Source organism: Camelina sativa, chromosome 5 (assembly GCF_030686135.1).
Source record: "Camelina sativa cultivar CO46 ecotype springtype chromosome 5, ASM3068613v1".
NCBI lineage: Eukaryota > Viridiplantae > Streptophyta > Magnoliopsida > Brassicales > Brassicaceae > Camelina > Camelina sativa.
Window position 1 is genome coordinate 2917166 of NC_141884.1, and position 20950 is coordinate 2938115.

Below are 20950 nucleotides of genomic sequence, written 5' to 3' on the forward strand. Positions count from 1 at the left end.
TAATTAACTTGCTGAAAAAACAGATTGAATACAATTTTGGAATTATCTTATTTTATCAGTCGTATTCCATGTTCCATTTACTCAGCCAAAGTTCAACTACTTAAACTTTAGCAAAAACACAATCGAAACTAGGAAAACATTCACCAATATATAAGCTGCAAGAGCAAACGGCAGTTAAGTCCTCGATCAAATCTACACACACATGTTCTCTCACACCCAATTACATAGAGCTATCATCATGTACATAAACAACATATACATATCCCATATACATGCAAATGCTGATCAACAGACTTACTTATCATAAACAGCAAACTGATCAGTAGGTGCACTTATCTCACTCTCAACATCAGCAGCATTACCACCACTAGTGCTGGTTTGTCCGAGCAAACTACTTATTGAACGTGCCTTTACCATCCCAAGCTTCACTCTCTTCTTCTTCACTTCCACCACCACAGCCTTTTTCTCTCCCCCACGACCACCACCGCTCTTGTTCGTGCTCCTCACCCTACCTTTACCGAGATGATGCTCACAAAGAGAATATCCAACAAGCGTTTGCTGACAACATCTCCATCCTCTACCGTTAACGCGGCTGCACCGTGATCCTTCCTCCAACCTACCACCGCTCTTTTTCCCTTTCTTCTTCCCTTTACTACCGCCTCCACCTCCCCTAGCTTCTTCTTCTTCTTCTTCTTCATCTTCATCTTCGTAATCCTCAAAGCTTATAAAGCCTCTTCTCTTCCTCAAAGTAACAACCTTCTCATTCTTCTCGATAACTATATCATATATATACACAATATATAGTGAACTGGTGCAACCAAAGAACAAGTTCATCAACAAAAAAACATATATCGATCAAGAAGCTCTATATATATATGTGTACCTTGAGTTGAAGAGTCGGATTCTCCACGGGAACGAACGTTCTTGCTGTGATATTGTTAGAAGCAAAAGAAGGAAAAAAGAACTTAAAATCAGATTTTGTATATACAAAAAAAGAAGAGATGAAAGCGATCTATGGGTGCAAGATAATAATAGAGCACACAAGGGGTAAGGGTCGAAATGGGGACCATATAAGAGTATCCCATTGCTAACGTGCGCACCGTCATGAGGGGTGCATGTTTAGTTTAGATGAGTATTATTGTGTTACTCCTCTCCCTAACTACTCCATCCATGTATTGTATTCCCCCAAAATGTTAACAGTGTGACGATAACAAAACCATAAGAAACTCTTATAACTTTCAGATTAAAATCTAACTTGATCATTAATCACCAGCAAAACAAAAAGCTTTGTAGTTGTAAAAACCATAAAAGCTTTGATTTTGATCGAATTTATCAGTTGGGTTTTTTGCCAAAGGTTGGATCTTTTTAAAAGAAACGAAACCAAATATTTGTAAATTATTACAATTACACCACGCAAAGATATCAGAGAAGAGAATGAATTGAGTAAAGAAGAAATCTTTCTCGAAATCACATACCTGCCCGATGCATCGGTACGACTCTTAACGTCTACATCACCATTATCATCATCATCATCATCCTTTTTATAGGAAAACAAAAGATAAACAAAGAATAAGCAATTGAACATTCCTTTATAAAGATCTGCAAATGATGGTGGTGCAAATACAATTAAACCAATAAAGAGAGAGTAGTCAAGTACGGTCGTCATACAAACACAAACTTGCACCCAAAAAAAAAATCTAAACTTTATTAAAAAATTGGAAGTATCTCAATTGGGTGTCTGTATACGTATATACTAAAAAGAGACTCACCAGAGCTTTGTCCTCCTTCTTCTTCTTCGTCTTTCTCCGATCAGAAACCGGCGACGGTGGAGAAAGCTGAAAAGAAGCAAAAGCTCCGTCTCCATCTCTGTAACCACCGAGGAAGTATCTAGCGGTGGCCGTCGGTGAGCGGTTAAAGTAGAGATCTGAGAGAGGAACTGGTAACAGAGACGAAAGAGGAAGAGGGACTTGTCGTTTCCGGATCCTCATCGGTGAAAGATTCTTCCTTTTTTTTTTCTTCTCTGCTGCTATCTCTCTCTGCTCTTCAAATCTTTTTGATTTTTGGGATCTTTGCACCAAAGAAGGGACTGTAGTAGACAAAACCCAGATGGAGGAGATATATAAACAAGGAACAAAGAGTTAGGGGATTATTGGTTTAGGATTTAGAAAGAATTTGAATGATTTTAAAAGTTATGTAAAATATGTTGTTACTTTTTAAAACTCTTTAAAAATTTGGTGTTATTGGTTGTGGATTTGTAAAAAGTTATCTAAAATCTTGATAAATCTAGTGTTATTGGATTAAGAGTCTTATAAAGTCATTAAAAGTTTTATGTTATTCAATTAAAACAAAAGAATCATGGATTGTTAATGAATTCAAATTTTGTGTTATTGGTTTAGGATTTTATAACATTTCCTTCATAACAAAAGTCATGAAAACTCTTTCATCAAATAGAAAGATTTTGAAAGATTTTATGAAATATTTTACAAGATTAGGAAACACAAATCAGCAAGATTTAAAATAACTTCCTAAACAATCTCTTATAGAATCCTTCATTTTTACTTTCTAATTTTCTATGATTTTAAAAATCAGCAAGATTTTTAAAAACACAAAGTCATTAAAATTCTTTCTAAATCCTAAACCAATACCTTCCCCTTAATCTTTTTTTTTTTTTATGTTTTTATTATTACACGGACTTGGGGGAAAAAAAAATAAAGAAAGCAATGTGGCTTATTTGGCTTTGTGGTGTTGTGTTGTGTTCTTTGTTTGTTGCGGTGATATATGCTCATTTACTCTCTTTTTCTCTCTCTATCTCTAACTTTTTTTTTTGGTTTGTGTCTTTATTTCGTTGCACCCAAAAAGCAAGTTCGTAGTAAATTGAATTTTGAGTGAGCAAGAGCCCACGTAGGAATATATTACTGAGATTAATATAATTTTTCTAAATTTAAGAGGTTTTTTTTTTTTTACAAGTAGTATAAAAGGTTAAATTACTTTAAATTGTAAAATGGTGATACCAATTGGCAAAGACTATTTTAAACTTAATTGGTAATACAAAACGGTAAAATTTATTTTTAATTACATGTATTCGAATAGTAATTATTTTAAATTGGTCGTATTTGAATAATGATACAAAACGGTAAGATTATATTCAAAATTAAATGATAAACGAATAATTTTTAAAAATAAAATAAAAATAAAGATAAGATATAAAGTAAAAAATAATACTATTGTCTAAATTTCTTTTGTTTCCTGCGATAGACAACACATTAAACGATCATGCCGATTCAAATTAAAAAAAAAATTAGAGTTTTTGATATTGTAATTGGATAAAAATGATGAGTAATATATATAGAGGCATACATACATTACATAATCATATCTTTGAAAACATTTGGGGAAATAATTTGGATTGACCCGTTCCAGCTTTTAAACCATGTTAGATATGTATAATGTCAGATCATTAATCTAATCTAATGAACTCATGATCATGTACACTTATATTTGTAAAACAAAATGTTTGTATATTTACTGGTAATGTTAGATATGGATATATCATATATACAACACATTTGAACAATGAAAATAGTTTTAAAAAGAATGGTAGAGAGAGCTAGAGCTAAAAATGCAAACAAAGACATTGTGTAACCAACGCTATGATATAGATGTATGAATTTTCTTGAAACTGGAATGGAAACTGAGGTGTGTGATTTGCGTTGTTGAGTAGAGGAGAGAATTATAGGAGGGAGGCACGTGGAGAGTGGATGGCGCACGTGCGAGAAACCGGGAGAGGAGGTAGCCGGTGAGGGGGCTAGCTCTCAACGTTGCCAGCTTGGACGAAAGAGAGAGAGGGAGTGGGTGAGAGACTGATGGAGAGGAGAAGAAGTTTTATCCTTGAGGCTTTCGTTGGTGGGTCTTTTTTGTTTTTTTTTTATTTTCTAACACACATCTCATAAGTTCATTAAACGACCCCATATGTTTCATTCCTTCTCTTTTGCACCCCTCTTTCTTCTCATAATTTATTTATTACTATATGTCTATAAGCATATGATGTGTCTTTTTGTCATGTGAAACCTGTTAACATTTGTTTATCCTGTCATTTTTGTAGTATTACATAAAGTTAGCAATAATTATTATTAAAAGAAAAAAAGAAGAGAGGAACGACAATGTTGCACTTGCACTCTCTCCCCAATTGAAATATATAGGTGGGAATGGGCTGGCACGTCACGTTAAACCAAGAAACGGCTAATAGTTTTTTTTTTTCTTGTTCTTTTTGTTATCGTCTACAAGTGTAGGATAGTATGAACCTTCAAGTGTTAAGTCACTTACTTTTTCCATTCATAATTGTAAGTCTGTGTTCTCGTGTGTGTTGAATGCTACGTGAAGTTGTCAATCCTGCTGATTCATGAATGTACTATCGGTAAAACCGTCTATAGATAAGTCGAATTTGTCTTTTGACAAAAAAAAAAAAGATAAGTCGAATTTGTCCGCTGTGAAAATACTCTTGGGAGCTGTCCATTGTGTATATTTAAATGGTATATATAGATTTAAAACTTATATTATGATCAATTATAAGTTTATAACACGTTTGGTTCGCTCTCTGTAATAAAGAAATTAATTAATTAATTTTATTATGATAATAGTATTTGTTAGCATTAGTTCATGTTATAATAATCAGAAAAACTAAACGAAGTGTACACTAATTTTAGTAGTCGAGAACTTCGTTCTTGGTTAGAGCTGGTGTTATGTCACCCATTGTTAGAAAAAAATCCACTTACTAATCCATACATTCACATAGATATATTTGAAAAATATTTTTTTGAAAATGATGTTTTGTATTTTAGATGCAAAATTATATAATATGGGGGAAAATGTAAACATCCAACAATATGAGAGAATACTTAATTCTGAAAATTAATTATATTTTTTACCAAATATAAATATAAATAGATCTGATCATTATTAAGAATTTTAGGTAAGAAATATAAAGGAAATATAAATAAATAAATAGCCCAAAATTTTGTATGCCTGTCAACTAATCGTGACCGTCCCCGGTCACACGGAAAGGTTTATCTTCGCCGTGAAAATATATATATTACTATACACCGGAACACAGCGGATTGCACCCTCTCTCTCCCCCTCGTCTAATTGAAAAGATTTTGATCGTACCCTTTTTGATTTCAAGGTGAACCCCATTTGACGAATCGGAGCTCCAGTAACCTCTCCGGAGCTGTTCGTCACCCAATTCTCTTCTTCTTTTCTCGCGTTCGTGTTCGTGATTATTCATTCAGCCTTTCAGCTCTTACGTTTCCTTTCACAATCTTCCTCAATTTTGGATTTAAAGGCATTAGCTTTGGAGATTTTGGGGGTTTTTTTTTCATACGGAGATTTTTCGAATTATAGGGTTTCAGATTGGGGTAATTTGGAGATTCAGTGTAGGGCTCTGTAATGGAATAATAGAAAATTCACAAACACTGGGTTTTGGAAATTTTCTTTTAGGTAAATCTCTTGTTATCTTCTGCTGAGTATAAAATTTGTTCTTTTTATAGTTCTGTGTGTTTAACTTGTTTGGTTTTTTTCATGCAATGCTTTATTCATCAAATCTAAAGGTTTGATTATGGTTTATTTGTAAGCAGGATAAACAAAGATTCAGATTAAGAGGAGTCTGTTTTGTTTTTTATTGTTTCTTGATGTCTGAGGAGATATCTAGCACAGTGAACTTGGATTTGAATCTTGGTCCTGACCCTGAGTTAGGTCTCGAGCCAGCAATAAGTTATGCTAGATCTGATTGGGGTAATGAGCCTCCTGCTGCTGGAGAATTTGAAAATTTTAGAAGGTTTAGAAGTCGGTACAGGCCACGTTTCAGAATTAATATGCTTCCGGTTCTTGCTGAAACACATAGCCCCGCTATAGAATTGAGTCAGTTGTTGATCCCTTCTGGTGCTAATGGAGCTGATTTGCCAGCTGGTGAAGGAAGCATAGCTGGTGGAGAGAGAGTTAGTAGCGAGGAGGAGGACTCGAAAAAGTGTGAGAATGGGAGCAAAGTCATGGAAGAAGAGAACGTAACAGAGGAGAAAAGGGATGTTGAGAAGAGCGTTGGCAGCGATGGGAGCTTTTTCGATTGTTATATATGTTTGGATTTGTCAAAGGATCCAGTTGTGACTAATTGTGGCCACCTTTACTGTTGGTCTTGCATTTACCAGTGGCTACAGACTTCAGAGGCAAAGGAATGTCCGGTTTGCAAAGGTGAGATATCTGTGAAAACCGTGACTCCAATCTATGGACGTGGGAAACATGAAAGAGAATCTGAAGAGGTTTCAAATACCAAGATCCCTTCGAGACCTCAAGCTCGGCGTGTGGAGAGTTTGAGGAATACACTTAACAGGTCAGGTTATGTACCACCAACTGAGATGATTAGGCATTTACAGGATAGGCTTGAAAGGGAATCTACCAACAGGCCAGGTTATATACCAACAGAAAGACGCGCCAGACCATTTCTTAACCGGTTTATGACTTCGAGGGGAGTTAGAGCAGAGCAGAACCAGTCTGGTGAAGCATCATTGGTTGCTGCACCATCAGATGATATCAACGATATTGATCTGATCTCGAACAATTCCCCTGAACGTGAAGGGGAAAACAGAAACCTGAGGTCATCCCGTGCTTTGTCAAACCGGAGACAGAGGGCAGAGAGACCAGCGAGGATGTCTTCGTTTACTTTGACCGCTGCTGAAAGATTAGTGGATGCTTATTTAATAACACACGCAATGGGGAGGATCCAAGAGCGAAACACTGTTGGTGGTGTTGAGGACAGGGACTCGTTCTCGAGCATAATAGGTGTAATGAACTCGGAGAGCCAAGTTGATACAGCAGCTGAGATTGAATCAATGATGAGTGTTTCGACTTCTTCATCAGTGAGAAGACATGAAAACAGTTCAAGGGTCTCTGATGTCGACAGTGCAGAATCTCGTCCATTAAGGAGGAGACGGAGGTTTGCTTAGAAGATGAAGGCGAAGAAAGGAGGAAGCTAGGATGATCTTCTTTATATTGTTTTGTTTTGTTATTTTGGGATTTTGAAGTTTCTTTTTTGTTATGCTTAGAGGATAATAATAATTAAACCAAAGATTAATAATATAGATTATACATACAAAATTGCTTACATTAGGGTTGATGTGTGTCCCAAATCTTTAATTGCTCTATTGAATTAAAAAACACTGCAAGCTCACTGGTTTGGTTGAGAATTATTAAATTACTAGTATTTGCCCAGTGCATACGCACGGAATTAAAAGTGTTGAAATCATATAATATAGGAGTATTAGCACAAAGAACCACTGCGACTTTCTAAATTATGTGTTACTTACAATATTCCTACTTGCTTAGGGCACATGGCAATTACCATATATGTAATTTATTGGTCTGCTTCGAGTTCCAATTGCTTAAAATGTTCTCCAACGATATAATAGAAAAGTTGAGTGAACTGAGATAGTGGAATGGAATGTTTTTTTTTTTACTATCTTCAACTCCTCGAAATCCTTAGAAACATGTTCCTACTTTAAAGCATACTTGTTCTGCAAAGTTTTAGATGAAGTAAAAAAATTAATAATTTGGAATTTGGTAAATTGGTTTACGAAGTACAGCGTACTTTATGCACGTAGATTTCAAAATAATTGTTTCGGTACCTTCTCTTTTCGTTGTTTCCTCAAAAGTTTTCTAGGTCAACATGACCCATTGATCCTTGTGATTAATTAGCAATTGGGCCTCTGAAATGGTCTTGTTGTTACTTAGCATCTTCCTGTTTGTCCTTAGAAATCAAGACGTGAGCATAATAAATACTTTCACTATCACTCTGCAACTTCTTGAACACTGCATATTGTCAAATACATGGTTAAATAGGAACAACCTATCTACATAAACTATCATATTAACAAAAAAAAAAAACTAAATGTGAATCTCAATTCTCAAAAATCATAACAGTGAATTATCCAATGAACTGAGCAATGATGACGTGCTAATCACCTTAAATTCTCATCCCACTTTCCATGAAGCATCGTAATTAAGTATATCTCTCCTCAAGGATAATTGAATAAATAACTAAGACGCAAAGAGCTCACGACGATTCTTCCTCCATGACAGATTTGATGCGAAAGAATAAGACGATGAAATAAATAAAGCAGACGTGAGCAAACGGAAAAAAGACATATATAGTAAATTGTAAAAGATCAAATTATTGAAAGGACGAAAATCCTTGAAAGTGAACATAAAAGTCTGATTTGAAGCCATGCGTAGTTAAGTACTCTAGGTTTTTAGAAAAATAAAGAATGAAAAGAACCCAAACTATGAAGATGAGGCAAATATGAGAGATCAAGACATGATTATATATGAGAATAATGAACTGTTTTTGTTTAAAAGCATGGCCGAGAAAAAGGGATCGTGGAATAGTGCCTCGGTGGAACAGTTAAATATTGTCCCTATTGTTTCTAAGCCCAGTTTTTTTTTTCTTCGCCCTTTCTTCAAAATTATTAGTTTTGCTTACTTTTCTACACGATCTTTAATTTGTTTTAGGATTGTTTTATAATTAAAATTTGAAACAGAAATCCACGTGGCAAAATTTTACTGGACAGATGACTTGTGCTTTATAGTATAAAGGATTTATGGAATATAATAATAAAGAATAAAAACGTCGCTTTGGCCGAGTGGTTAAGGCGTTTGCCTGCTAAGTAAATGGGGTCTCCCCGCGAGAGTTCGAATCTCTCAGGCGATGAAACTTTTTTTTTTTTTGTTTTTTTTTTTGATTTATTAATAGTGAAAAAATCTGATCCTTTTTAAATTTTTTTGACAGAGTAAAAATCTGATCTAAAAAAGTTTGTTAAAAAGAATACAAATCTGAAAACTCATAATAACAAGAAATTTATTCATTTTTGGGATAATGGGGGGGTTGATTTTAGGAAATAAAAAGTAACGAAGTTTTGTGTGAATCTTTAAATTCTGAAAGCAAACGTCAAAAACTTTTTGTCTATAATTCCAAAATTGGTAAATAATGAATCCTTCGTTTCCTTTTCTTCTCTCTCAATCTCTTTTGATTTGATTCTTCTTCGTCGTCGTCGTCGTCTGAATCCGCGTTTCTTTAACTCCAAAGTCCAACGCCACCACGCCTCCAAATTTTTCTTCCGCTGTAAACCTTCTTCCTCCTCTCTCTCTCTTTGAATTTTTCTTCAAATTTGGCTTCTTTTTTTTTAGTATCTCTGGTTCTTAAATCAGGTTTGTTCTGAATCGAGGTTATATATAGTTTTGTCTTGTATTTTCATTTGGCTCTTTGATCTAAATCTTGGGAATTCCCTGATATGGTGTTCTCAAATTGTCTTTGCATTGATCAGCTCTTATTAGGATTCATAAAACTAATGTGACAATTGTATTGTGTGGGGTTAAAGTTTAAGTCTTGCTATTTCTTGACGGTAGATTTGCACTTCGTCAATCAAGTTAGATTGTGTTTTTAGCTTCAGTTTGATCTAAGCCAAGCCATTTGATTTCAACACTTCTGATTGATCTTTACTTTGGCTTTTTTTATATATTTCTGCAGAGGATTCAACTTGTGATCAGTAAGTAGCTTTAACTGTTTAATGGAGAATCACGGTCCACGCTATCCATATCCTTATGGTCAGTATCCATACCCTTACCCATACCCAGCTCCTGCTCCTTATAGACCTCCCAGCTCTGAGCCATACCCACCACCACCCCCTACCAATCAATACAATGCTCCTTATTACCCTTACCCACCACCACCGCAATATGCAACACCTCCACCACCGTATGCATCACCACCGCCGCCTCATCAGCACCCTTCAGGTTCCCATTCTGGTCCATTAGACTATAGCCACAACCCACAACAATCTTCTTCTCATCCCGGTCCTCCTGAGTATCACCGACACTCTTTCGACTACCAACAACAACCTTCTCCTTACCCTTATCCTCGGCCGCAAGCTAACTTTAGCACATATGGTCACCCTCCTCACTATTCGTATCAAGAGCCACCCCAATACCCTCCTCCACCTGAAACTAAACCCCAAGAGACTCCTCCTCCTCCTCCTCCTCAGCAAACTCAGGGCTATCCAGAATACCGTAGGCAAGACTGTCTCAGTTCTGTAGATAATGTAAGCAATTCTGGATCTGCTTATCCTCCTGTGGATGAACTTCTCAGTGGTATGCACATTTCTAATAATAACCAACCAGCGCCCTCTGTTCCACAATTATCCTCCCTCCCTTCAAACTCTTGGCAAAGTCGCCCTGGTGATTTGTATGGTTACCCTAACAGCTCGTTTCCAAATAACTCTCATTTGCCACACTTAGGGCGAGTAGATTCGTCTAGCTCTTATTCTCCTGTCTATGGATCATCTGAATCGCCTCATAGTGGGGATATGCAGATGACTCTGTTTGGTAAAGGATCATTGAAGGTTCTATTGTTGCATGGGAATTTGGATATTTGGATCTATCATGCAAAGAATCTCCCAAACATGGATATGTTCCATAAGACACTGGGTGATATGTTTGGAAGATTGCCAGGGAAAATTGAAGGGCAGCTTAGCAGTAAGATTACCAGTGATCCTTATGTTTCTGTATCAGTTGCTGGTGCTGTGATTGGTAGAACATATGTCATGAGCAACAGCGAAAATCCTGTTTGGATGCAGCATTTTTATGTTCCTGTTGCTCATCATGCCGCAGAAGTTCATTTTATTGTTAAAGACAGTGATGTTGTGGGTTCACAGCTTATAGGGCTGGTTGCAATCCCAGTGGAACAGATTTACTCTGGTGCAAAAACTGAAGGAACTTATCCGATTCTAAACAGTAATGGGAAGCCTTGTAAACCAGGGGCAAATTTATCATTATCGATCCAGTATACCCCTATGGACAAACTCAGTGTTTATCATCATGGAGTTGGGGCAGGTCCTGATTACCAGGGGGTACCTGGAACATACTTTCCGCTTAGAAAAGGCGGAACTGTGAGATTGTATCAAGATGCACATGTCCCAGAAGGGATGCTCCCGGGTATAAGACTGGACAATGGGATGTCTTACGAACATGGGAAATGTTGGCATGATATGTTTGATGCCATACGCCAGGCGAGGCGATTAATTTATATCACAGGTTGGTCAGTGTGGCACAAAGTTAGGCTGGTTCGTGATAAAGTAGGTCCGGCATCAGAATGTACACTTGGGGAGCTCCTAAGATCAAAGTCCCAAGAAGGCGTGAGAGTCCTGCTTTTGATTTGGGATGACCCAACTTCACGTAGCATCTTGGGTTATAAAACAGTAAGTTACACACACCCTCTGGTTTCTACCACACTTTCTTTTCGTTTGAGTTCATTATTTTCTTATTAATATCTCGTATTCTATTTCGTAGTTAACGTGCGGAAGTCGGAATATTTTTAGAGTTTCATTTAATCAATTGCTTTGGTTTCATGACATTTCTTCATTTTTATAGTAACAATTATCGTGTAAATCATTAAGCTATATGAGTTTGAAATTCAGTATTCTATAGATTGGAGAAGCCTTATTCATGTAGTACTACTACTTCATTATGAGATATGTACTTAGTCTATTTGGCAGGGCTTGTCAAATATCTGGTGTCTCATATTAATTTTAACTTTTGACTCAACTTGTTCACCTGAACAGGATGGAGTTATGGCAACTCATGATGAGGAGACACGGCGTTTTTTCAAGCACTCCTCAGTTCAAGTCCTGCTCTGCCCCCGAAATGCTGGAAAGCGACATAGTTGGGTCAAGCAGAGGGTAGAGTAGCACTTCCTTTGTCCTCTTTTTTTGAACTAGGTATCCAGCTTCTAATAAAATTTTGGTCTATCAGGAAGTTGGGACAATCTATACACATCACCAAAAGAACGTAATAGTTGATGCCGATGCTGGTGGCAACAGAAGGAAAATTGTAGCTTTTGTTGGTGGTCTTGATCTGTGTGATGGCCGATATGACACTCCTCAACATCCGTTGTTCAGGACACTACAGACAATTCATAAAGATGATTTTCACAACCCCACTTTTACGGTACAGTTTCTTCATATTGCGTAGCTTTCTTGGCAATACTTAGTAAGCGATTACCTTGAACGGGAGCTAGGAGCCATATTTGTTCTCTTTATGGCAATTTGATATTTAACTTGTTTAAATGGTATCGTTTGACATTGATTTATTTAGTCTTTGTTCGGGCTTCATTTTTTTGTTTAACTAAATTATGCAAACAATTACCGAATTGCTAATTATTTCAGTAGCTGTGCTTTTTTTTTTTTGTTAAGATCTTGTCTTCCAAAGTTTTTTCAACTTTTCTTTGCCATTTGTAAATATCAAAGAATTGTTGAGCTCTGACATTGATAACGATCTGGTAATGGCCTAACACCTTAATTTATGTACTAATAAATGTTAATATTTCGACAGGGAAACCTTTCAGGATGTCCAAGAGAGCCTTGGCATGACTTACACAGTAAGATCGATGGTCCAGCTGCGTATGATGTGCTGACCAACTTCGAGGAGAGATGGTTGAAAGCTGCGAAGCCTAGCGGGATCAAGAAGTTTAAGACTTCCTATGACGATGCATTATTAAGGATCGATAGGATTCCAGATATATTAGGAGTTTCGGATACTCCTACTGTTAGTGAGAACGATCCTGAGGCTTGGCATGTTCAGGTAAGAACATCAAAACTGTCACTGTCTGGAAGAAGACTGGTGTGATCAATATATTAAATGAAGCCATGATTTAGATCTAACGCATTCTTTACTATTGCATGCTAGTTAGAGATGAAGAGAAATACTTGATGAACATTAGCTAATTAGTGTTTAGACTCATTTAGCAACATATCGTCTGACACCAATTTCCGAGTACCCCGATTCTTCTCTTAATCTCTAGCCATTGTTATGAAAGGGATCCTTCTGATTTGCCTTTATATAGAGAGGTTTCGTTGAAACTATTCTGTAGAGTTGGTGAAAGGTGTCATATTATAATAGATCATGCAGAGTTTGAAATTTGGTCCAAAACATTGTCCTGGACAATTATTTCGTTATAGTAGGAAGATAATCGCGGTTCATATTAGGCAAGCTAAGCTGATGTGTTTCTGGTTTGGTACAGATTTTCCGTTCAATCGACTCAAACTCTGTGAAAGGTTTCCCAAAGGATCCAAAAGATGCTACGTGCAAGGTGACTTGAAAAAGCAAAGGAATCTTTAGCTATCATTATGTTTCGGTGTCAGAAAACTAATCCATGAAAGGATTTTTGTTTTGGATAGAACTTGGTGTGTGGGAAAAACGTGCTGATTGATATGAGCATACACACAGCGTATGTCAAAGCCATTCGTGCAGCCCAACACTTCATTTACATTGAGAATCAGTATTTCATTGGGTCATCCTACAACTGGAATGCGCATAAGGACATAGGTTTGGTTATATGTCTCTGCTCATTAATTTCAAGAATACAAGAAACTTAAGTTTGCTCGTATAGTTATAAAAAATTTTCCTAAGAAAAAGGCATCAGGCAGTTTTGTCTATATATTCTAATCTGTGTCACATGTTATGACATCTATGAAATTATTCTTGTCAACCATGACCTCCTACTTCTTATCTTTGTGCTAGCTTTAGGTTTATTATTTGTGTCAGTCTCCCATTTCCGATTTTATTACTAATTCGGATTCGATTCGATTTGAGTTGCATTGACTCTTAACATTGCTATATAACGTTGGTGCGTAGGTGCTAATAATTTGATTCCTATGGAAATTGCGTTGAAGATAGCTGAAAAGATCAGGGCAAATGAACGCTTTGCTGCATATATTGTCATTCCAATGTGGCCAGAAGGTGTTCCAACCGGTGCTGCTACCCAGAGGATTCTATATTGGCAGGTATTTCTGAGTAAAAACTTGTGGCGTGGTTTTCTAAGCCAAAATTTTCCTTACTTTTTCTCAAATCAGAAATTAGAAATCACAAAACCAAGAAGAAGAAACTAGTAGAGATAGATGCATGTAATATTTATGTTTTCTTACGTGAGTTCTGTCTGGGTATTTGGAGATTATGAAACTGAATGTCAGTGTTATCAACGTTGCAGCACAAGACAATGCAGATGATGTATGAGACTATCTACAAGGCGTTGGTGGAGACAGGGCTTGAAGGAGCTTTCTGCCCACAAGATTACCTCAATTTCTTCTGTCTTGGGAACCGAGAAATGGTGGATGGAATCGATAACTCAGGAACAGGGAGTCCAAGCAACGCAAACACTCCTCAGGTAACTAAACGCCGATGCCTGCTGCTTAACTTTCTCATGTTGCTGAAACGAGGAGTCCCGATGGTGTTGCAGGCATTGAGTAGGAAAAGCAGAAGATTTATGATCTATGTTCACTCTAAAGGGATGGTAGTTGATGATGAATACGTACTAATTGGTTCTGCAAATATAAACCAACGGTCAATGGAAGGCACAAGAGATACAGAGATTGCAATGGGAGCATACCAGCCTCAACATACATGGGCAAGGAAACATTCTGGTCCTCGGGGTCAGGTAAATCCCTATAGCCATGCACTGAACACATCACCAAAAGAATTTGGATCATTGGGTTTTTCTCTTGTATCCTCTGCAGATCTATGGATACAGAATGTCGCTTTGGGCAGAGCATATGGCAACATTAGATGACTGTTTCACTCAACCGGAGAGTATAGAATGTGTAAGAAAAGTGAGAACAATGGGAGAGAGAAACTGGAGCCAGTTTGCAGCTGAAGAAGTGTCAGACATGAGAGGACATTTGTTAAAGTATCCAGTGGAAGTTGATCGAAAAGGTAAAGTCCGACCACTTCCCGGGAGTGAGACGTTCCCTGACGTAGGAGGCAACATTGTCGGATCGTTCATAGCCATACAAGAGAATTTAACCATTTGAGAAGAAGCAGTGTCACTCGCTTTTAACAATATTTTTTTCTGTGGATATTGGTCACCTTTAATAAAATAATAAGGAAGATTAATTTGGTCACCTTTGCACATTATTTATAACTTATTTAGTGTATGTAATAAATTTATGATCCAGAATATATTTTGTATAATATCAATAAAGTATATAGTTTGGCTGCTACATATTAAAATTGAAGAAATCGAATTACAATTTTTACAAAAAGTAACAAATCAAATTGTGAAAGAAAAAAAAAAGTAACAAATCTCTGTTTTCATAAAAGATGCTTAAAACAGAGCACACGATCGCTTTCATCGTACCAAGTAGGAAACAACAAGACACATGTCAATACTCTAAAGCCACGACCTCATCTGAAATTAGCAAAATTGATGGAAATATTTGTGCTTTTTAATAAGAATAGGCACTGAAGGGGAGCAAATGCCGCTGTTTCATCCATCTTGATCACTCTGTTTTATCTTAGATCTCCGATTTGATTGCACCACCCGAGTTGTTGTTTGATCGAATCAGCCCATCTCTAATCTTAATCAGGAGATGGGTTATGGTAACAAAGCAAAGCCGAGGGAAGACACACCTCTTCTCGGTGAAGCACCACCACCTTTGTCAAGCAAGTTCAAGACTTTCGCCAATGTCTTCATTGCTATCGTCGGAGCTGGTGTCCTTGGTCTTCCTTACGCCTTCAAACGTACAGGATGGCTCATGGGTTTGCTTACACTCTTCTCCGTCGCTGCTTTGATCAACCATTGTATGATGCTTCTTGTTCATATCCGTCGTAAGCTTGGTGTCTCCAATATCGCTTCTTTTGGTGACCTTGGCTTCGCTGTATGTGGTAACGTTGGGAGGTTCGTCGTTGACGTTCTTATCATTTTGTCTCAGGCTGGGTTTTGTGTTGGTTACCTTATCTTTATTGGTAATACTTTAGCTAATCTCTTTAACTCAACCGACACTACGACTCTGAGTTTGAGTTTGAGTCTGAGGCATTTGATGGGTGTGTCTCCTAAGAGTCTCTATATATGGGGATGTTTCCCGTTTCAGCTTGGTTTGAATTCTATCAAGACGCTCACTCACTTGGCTCCTCTTAGCATATTCGCTGATGTGGTTGATTTGGGTGCAATGGCTGTGGTCATTGTGGAGGATGTGAAGATTACAATGCAGCAAAGGCCTCAAGTTGTAGCCTTTGGTGGCATGTCTGTGTTTTTCTATGGGATGGGAGTGGCTGTTTACGCCTTTGAAGGGGTGGGAATGGTTTTGCCTCTTGAATCTGAGATGAAGGAGAAAGACAAGTTTGGCAAAGTGTTGGCCCTCAGCATGCTATTCATCGCTGTCATGTACGGTTCTTTTGGTTTGTTAGGCTACATGGCTTTTGGGGATGAAACAATGGACATCATCACAGCTAACTTGGGGGCTGGACTTATGAGCGGTCTTGTGCAGCTGGGGCTCTGCATCAACCTTTTCTTCACGTTCCCTTTGATGATGAACCCTGTGTTTGAGATCGTTGAGAGACGTTTTTGGAGTGGGATGTACTGCGTGTGGCTCAGATGGCTGCTAGTCTTGGCTGTGACGTTGGTGGCACTCTTGGTGCCGAACTTTGCAGATTTTTTGTCATTGGTTGGTAGCAGCGTCTGCTGTGCGTTGGGCTTTGTGTTGCCTACTTTGTTTCATCTGATAGTCTTCAAAGACGAGATGGAGTGGAAGCAACGGGCTTTAGACTGGGGGATCCTACTACTGGGTATCGTTCTTGGTGTCTCAGGTACTTGGAGTTCCCTGAGTGAGATCTTCCAGAAGTAGTAGATAGGTGGACACATTGTTTCTTTTGTTGGAATTTTTTCTACTTTCAATGAAAGCAAAAGTGTCAAGAGTGTTGGAATGTTGTTATGTTATTTCGATTCTGTTGCTAATGTTATTATGTTAAAAGTAATAACCATTGAGAACATGTGTCAAGTGTTGATCCTATGATCCCTGGAACAAGCACGCTCTTATTGGGATTGGTAATATTTTTCAACTATTTCAATCTTCATTAACTTATTGATGCAACCAAACACACAACGACTCCTTTTTTGGAATGATATTGTTGGTTACGTAGCACGTTTGCATTTAAGATGCTTCGTCACGTCTAAGTTTAGAGGAGAAGCTGCCACATGGTATATAGTACCCAGCACATAAGACATATCCTTTTGCACCTCTCAGCGTCTTTATATATATATATATATAGATAGAGATGAATGTTGAAGAGAAGCTTGAAAAAGTGAGAAGAGAAAAAAATGGCAGACATAGGCAAAGGAAGCTCTAGCGCTGGCTGCAATGATCGCTGTGGTTGCCCTGCTCCCTGTCCCGGTGGCAATTCCTGCAGGTTGGTCTTTTATAATGCTCCAGGATTTTTGATGTGTTGTGATCTTAAAAACGTGGTTCCATTCCATGTAGGTGTAGGATGAGAGAAGCATCTGGTGGGGATCAGCACATGTTGTGCCCGTGTGGGGAGCACTGCGGCTGCAACCCCTGCACCTGCGTCAAGACCCAAACACAAACCTCCGCCAAGGGCTGTACCTGTGGTGAGGGATGCACCTGTGCCAGTTGCGCCACTTAGATCCTTAACTATGTCTATACCATACTTGTATCATAAGTGCTAGTTAGTCAATCTGAAATAAAACTGTTTATTGAGGTCCAAGGTTCAACAATATATTGTATGCTCTGCTTTTGTCTAATGACTCATCCAAGTGTATGAAAATAATACCGTAAACCTTGAGTGTCTTCGGCTAATACAATCAACTAACTGAGTCTCCTAGAAATGATAGTCTGTGAACACAAGGAGATAAATTTTGTAACTGAATGGGTAACAACATCAAGTTGCCAAAGGCATAGCTTCCTGACCTTGTGTACATGAAAAGGAATAGCTTGACTTACCCGCTGAACATCAAAAGGGAACAATGATTGTGTTCATCACATTAATCTCATTGTGTTTTCAAGGATAGAGGATACTTAATTGCCAAAAATGAGAGCAGAAGTAACTCAATCAATATGATTTCACAAACTCATCTACTACATATATTGGGACTATACAAATTTTTTGGTGTCTTATTAATTTGGATAGTATGGTTTGCTCAATTGGATGTATGTGATTCTCCCCTTGTCTTACAACCATACCACACAATTCTAATTGTTTAAAATTTGTGCAATATTTTTTCAATTATATATTATTAATTTTTCTCTACTAATCATGTCTCAATTTCTTTCTTAGGTTGTTTTTGTAGGTTTGGAAGTAATTAAGCAAATATGTCCATTCATATATGCAAATATGTTTATATCATGTTCAATTGATTTATAAAAAGGTAAAATTAAGTATATTGAAAATGTTACAATAATCTTTCCTCACTCTGTCTCAGTTAGTTTTAGAACAATATCTGACTTTATTCATAATTAGTTCAAAAACTAAAATATTTTAATTCTAATAAGAAAACATATATAGTTAAAATCAATTCTATTCAGCATTTTAGATCTATATAAAATTGTTAAATTTTCATTTTATCAGTTAAGTATATAAAATCAGTTCTCTTTTATGAAAATTGTAAATTTCATATTTATTTATTTATATTTCATGTAATTTTCACCAGTATTTATCCTATAATAATCATTATCTCATTTTGAAAATATTTTGAATTAAAATTTTAATTTTACAGACTATATGGAAAATATGTAGTTTAAGGAATATATGTAATTTAAAATAGTTTTAGTTTTTAATTATTTTTGGTATATAATTTAAATTTTTTTTAGATCATTACAAGAATATACCATATACTTGATTCCATTTTTTTTTTTAATTACAATCAGATGATATATATACACATATACATGTCAAGGTGAAATCATTAGAATGAAGTCTAACATTAAAAATTAAATTTCATAGAATTTAAAATTAAAAACTAAAAAATAGAAGCTTATCTTGACATTATAGTTCATAACTTCATATCATTGTATATAAACTATATTTAGTTTATCACTTACAAAATTATCTATGTTTTATTTATCAGTAGCAAAGTTGCCGAGAAAAGACAAATCAACGTCGACCGGATCATCAGTTTAATTTCCATATAAGACAGTTGTTTCTTTCATATGAATTTGTAGTTCTCTCAATTAATCAGCAGACAGAAAAGCGATATGTACTATATGGTATAGAAATTTTAAGATTATTTTTGTTGCTTTTCTTGTTTGTTTATAACAAGTAACAACACATCCTAGTTAACTCCTTCTTGTGCTAAAGGATATTCCTTGGCGGCCAGGAAACATACATATATATAAATATTCATCATATACTGATTTAATATGAAAAGAAGATGTTATAAAATATTTGATCATCAAGCAAATTCTTAAGTGTTACATAAGTCTCACGTCCTCTACATGGTCTATAAACATCTGAACCCAATTATTTTGGTTAAACCCTCCCATTCCTTGGATTCCTAATTCTCTGATAGTTTTCCTCTCGAAACTATAGTACAAAACATAGAAAGGGTCGAATAGATATGTCGGCGAGAACACAATTTCATTTGTAGTACCAGACACCCCAACAAAATGTAATAATTCCCTTGTAATTCCATACTGCCACAGAGGAGGCAATTCGTAAGTATTCTTGATCCATCCGTGTTTTTCGGAGTCTTTTAGAACCCACATCTCAAAACGTCTACGTTTTCCACTGATATAGTGACGCCCTTCCGACATAACTAAACCCAATTTACCATTGTAGTTAATCAGATGTGCTTCTATGATGAAATGTTCCATTGCTTCAATAAAGCTCGGACCTAACATCAAAGCACACTATCATAAATGAAGATATGTTGACGGAAGCACGGTAATACAAAACACCATTAATGCATATCCCCTCAAAATTAGGACGATGGGGTATGCAACATTCGATCATTCTCCATGACAGTTTCTTAGCTCCTAATGTTAGAACTTAATGCTCAACAGAAATCCCATTTCTTTCCGTCATTGAAAGTACCTTGAATTGTTTCTCCATCGATCATACCCAAAATAGCTAAGTATATGTAACCTCTTCCTTGTCTTTGGTTTCGGTAAAGTTAAGGTTTGTCTCGTGGTAGGGTTACATATCACGGACGCCAATTTGAACCTCTGCTCAAATTGAATAAAAACAAGGCCATGGATAGGTCTAATATTATCACAATACCTACCAAAAGGGATTTTCATATGATAAGTGGCAGCTAAAGGAGACGAGTTCTCATATGGATTTGTAGGCTGAGGTGTGGAGAAGATGATCAGCTCACTGTCTTTATGGCAGACGAACAATAGCCTCGGTAGAGCACAAGATTTGGTCAGGAACAACTCAGTGAAATAGTGAATTCCGAGTATTCTTCGATACACAGCGACATGTTGTTATAGATTTTGACGATAATCTAGAGAATATGTCCATCATGACATCAATTGAGATGTTTTCTACAGTAGCATTGGTTGAGTTTGAAGGTCGTGAGTGTCGTCCATGGACGGTTTGACGATCTTCTGATACGTTCAGCCGCAGCGATTTCATGGCTGCGTTTACTGACTTCGATCGATCTTAATTAATAGCAACAATATATATATAACAAAAAAAAAGTGAATTGCAAAAGGACAAGGAGAAAATAGAAATACTTTGAGATACTTTGGAAAGTCTGATCTATTGCATTCACGTAACAATGGTATTTATACAAGCTGAGAAACAGATAATATCGTATCAGTGGTATCACAAGAGAATATTGTACATATATTCGAACGTATCGTAAGAATATGCCTACCTCTTGTAGTTTCTTGTGGTCTACGAAGGCCCTCTCAAGTGCTAACGTGTGTAGCAAGGTAATGAGAGAGAAAGAGAGAGATTTTTTAGAGACGAAGAGGTAAAAAGATCGTAAACCCTACCGACAGAACCTCCTATATGTGGGCCCTAAGTTTGGGCTTTATTACTCTAAATTAGGAGAAATCAAGGCTAACCTTGAGACCATAAGTAGACCAAAAGTTGAAAATCTATAGTATTTGTTTTCGTGGTG

General features: G+C 36.7%; 4 protein-coding genes, 1 non-coding gene and 2 pseudogenes across 9 annotated transcripts; 5 read left to right on the plus strand and 2 right to left on the minus strand.

Moving 5' to 3' along the window:
- Positions 1-129: 129 nt before the first annotated feature.
- LOC104785172 (uncharacterized) lies at positions 130-2749 on the minus strand. The gene is made up of 4 exons (XM_010510323.3): positions 1770-2749; positions 1476-1537; positions 884-927; positions 130-776 (listed from the first exon to the last, which is right to left on the minus strand). Exons 1-4 carry the CDS (start codon positions 1986-1988, stop codon positions 295-297), a joined length of 807 nt encoding a protein of 268 aa, XP_010508625.1. The 5' UTR covers positions 1989-2749; the 3' UTR covers positions 130-294.
- A 2278-nt stretch (positions 2750-5027) lies between these two features.
- Positions 5028-7143, plus strand: LOC104785173 (uncharacterized). The gene is made up of 2 exons (XM_010510324.3): positions 5028-5493; positions 5631-7143. Exon 2 carries the CDS (start codon positions 5685-5687, stop codon positions 6990-6992), a length of 1308 nt encoding a protein of 435 aa, XP_010508626.2. The 5' UTR covers positions 5028-5493; positions 5631-5684; the 3' UTR covers positions 6993-7143.
- A 1527-nt stretch (positions 7144-8670) lies between these two features.
- TRNAS-GCU (transfer RNA serine (anticodon GCU)) lies at positions 8671-8752 on the plus strand. The gene has a single exon. It is a non-coding gene; the product is annotated as a tRNA-Ser (tRNA).
- Positions 8753-8796: 44 nt separating this feature from the next.
- LOC104785174 (phospholipase D beta 1) lies at positions 8797-15089 on the plus strand. 4 transcript variants are annotated; one of them, XM_010510329.3, is made up of 11 exons: positions 8797-9163; positions 9569-11294; positions 11658-11774; positions 11848-12042; positions 12427-12675; positions 13115-13183; positions 13272-13419; positions 13729-13877; positions 14081-14257; positions 14330-14527; positions 14607-15089. In XM_010510329.3, the coding sequence occupies exons 2-11, from the start codon at positions 9609-9611 to the stop codon at positions 14898-14900; spliced, it is 3282 nt and encodes a 1093-aa protein (XP_010508631.2). In that variant the 5' UTR covers positions 8797-9163; positions 9569-9608; the 3' UTR covers positions 14901-15089. The 4 variants fall into 4 exon arrangements, with proteins under 4 accessions (XP_010508631.2, XP_010508627.2, XP_087308072.1 ...); XM_087451946.1 differs by having other exon boundaries at positions 8910-9249; XM_010510325.2 differs by having other exon boundaries at positions 14081-14527.
- Positions 15090-15294: 205 nt separating this feature from the next.
- LOC104785176 (amino acid transporter AVT3B pseudogene) lies at positions 15295-16929 on the plus strand (annotated as a pseudogene). The gene has a single exon (XR_015558193.1). The product of XR_015558193.1 is annotated as an amino acid transporter AVT3B pseudogene (transcript).
- A 189-nt stretch (positions 16930-17118) lies between these two features.
- LOC104788820 (metallothionein-like protein 4A) lies at positions 17119-17672 on the plus strand. The gene is made up of 2 exons (XM_019245454.2): positions 17119-17274; positions 17346-17672. Exons 1-2 carry the CDS (start codon positions 17186-17188, stop codon positions 17506-17508), a joined length of 252 nt encoding a protein of 83 aa, XP_019100999.1. The 5' UTR covers positions 17119-17185; the 3' UTR covers positions 17509-17672.
- A 1620-nt stretch (positions 17673-19292) lies between these two features.
- Positions 19293-20457, minus strand: LOC109132804 (F-box protein DOR pseudogene; annotated as a pseudogene).
- Between the last annotated feature and the right edge of the window lie 493 nt (positions 20458-20950).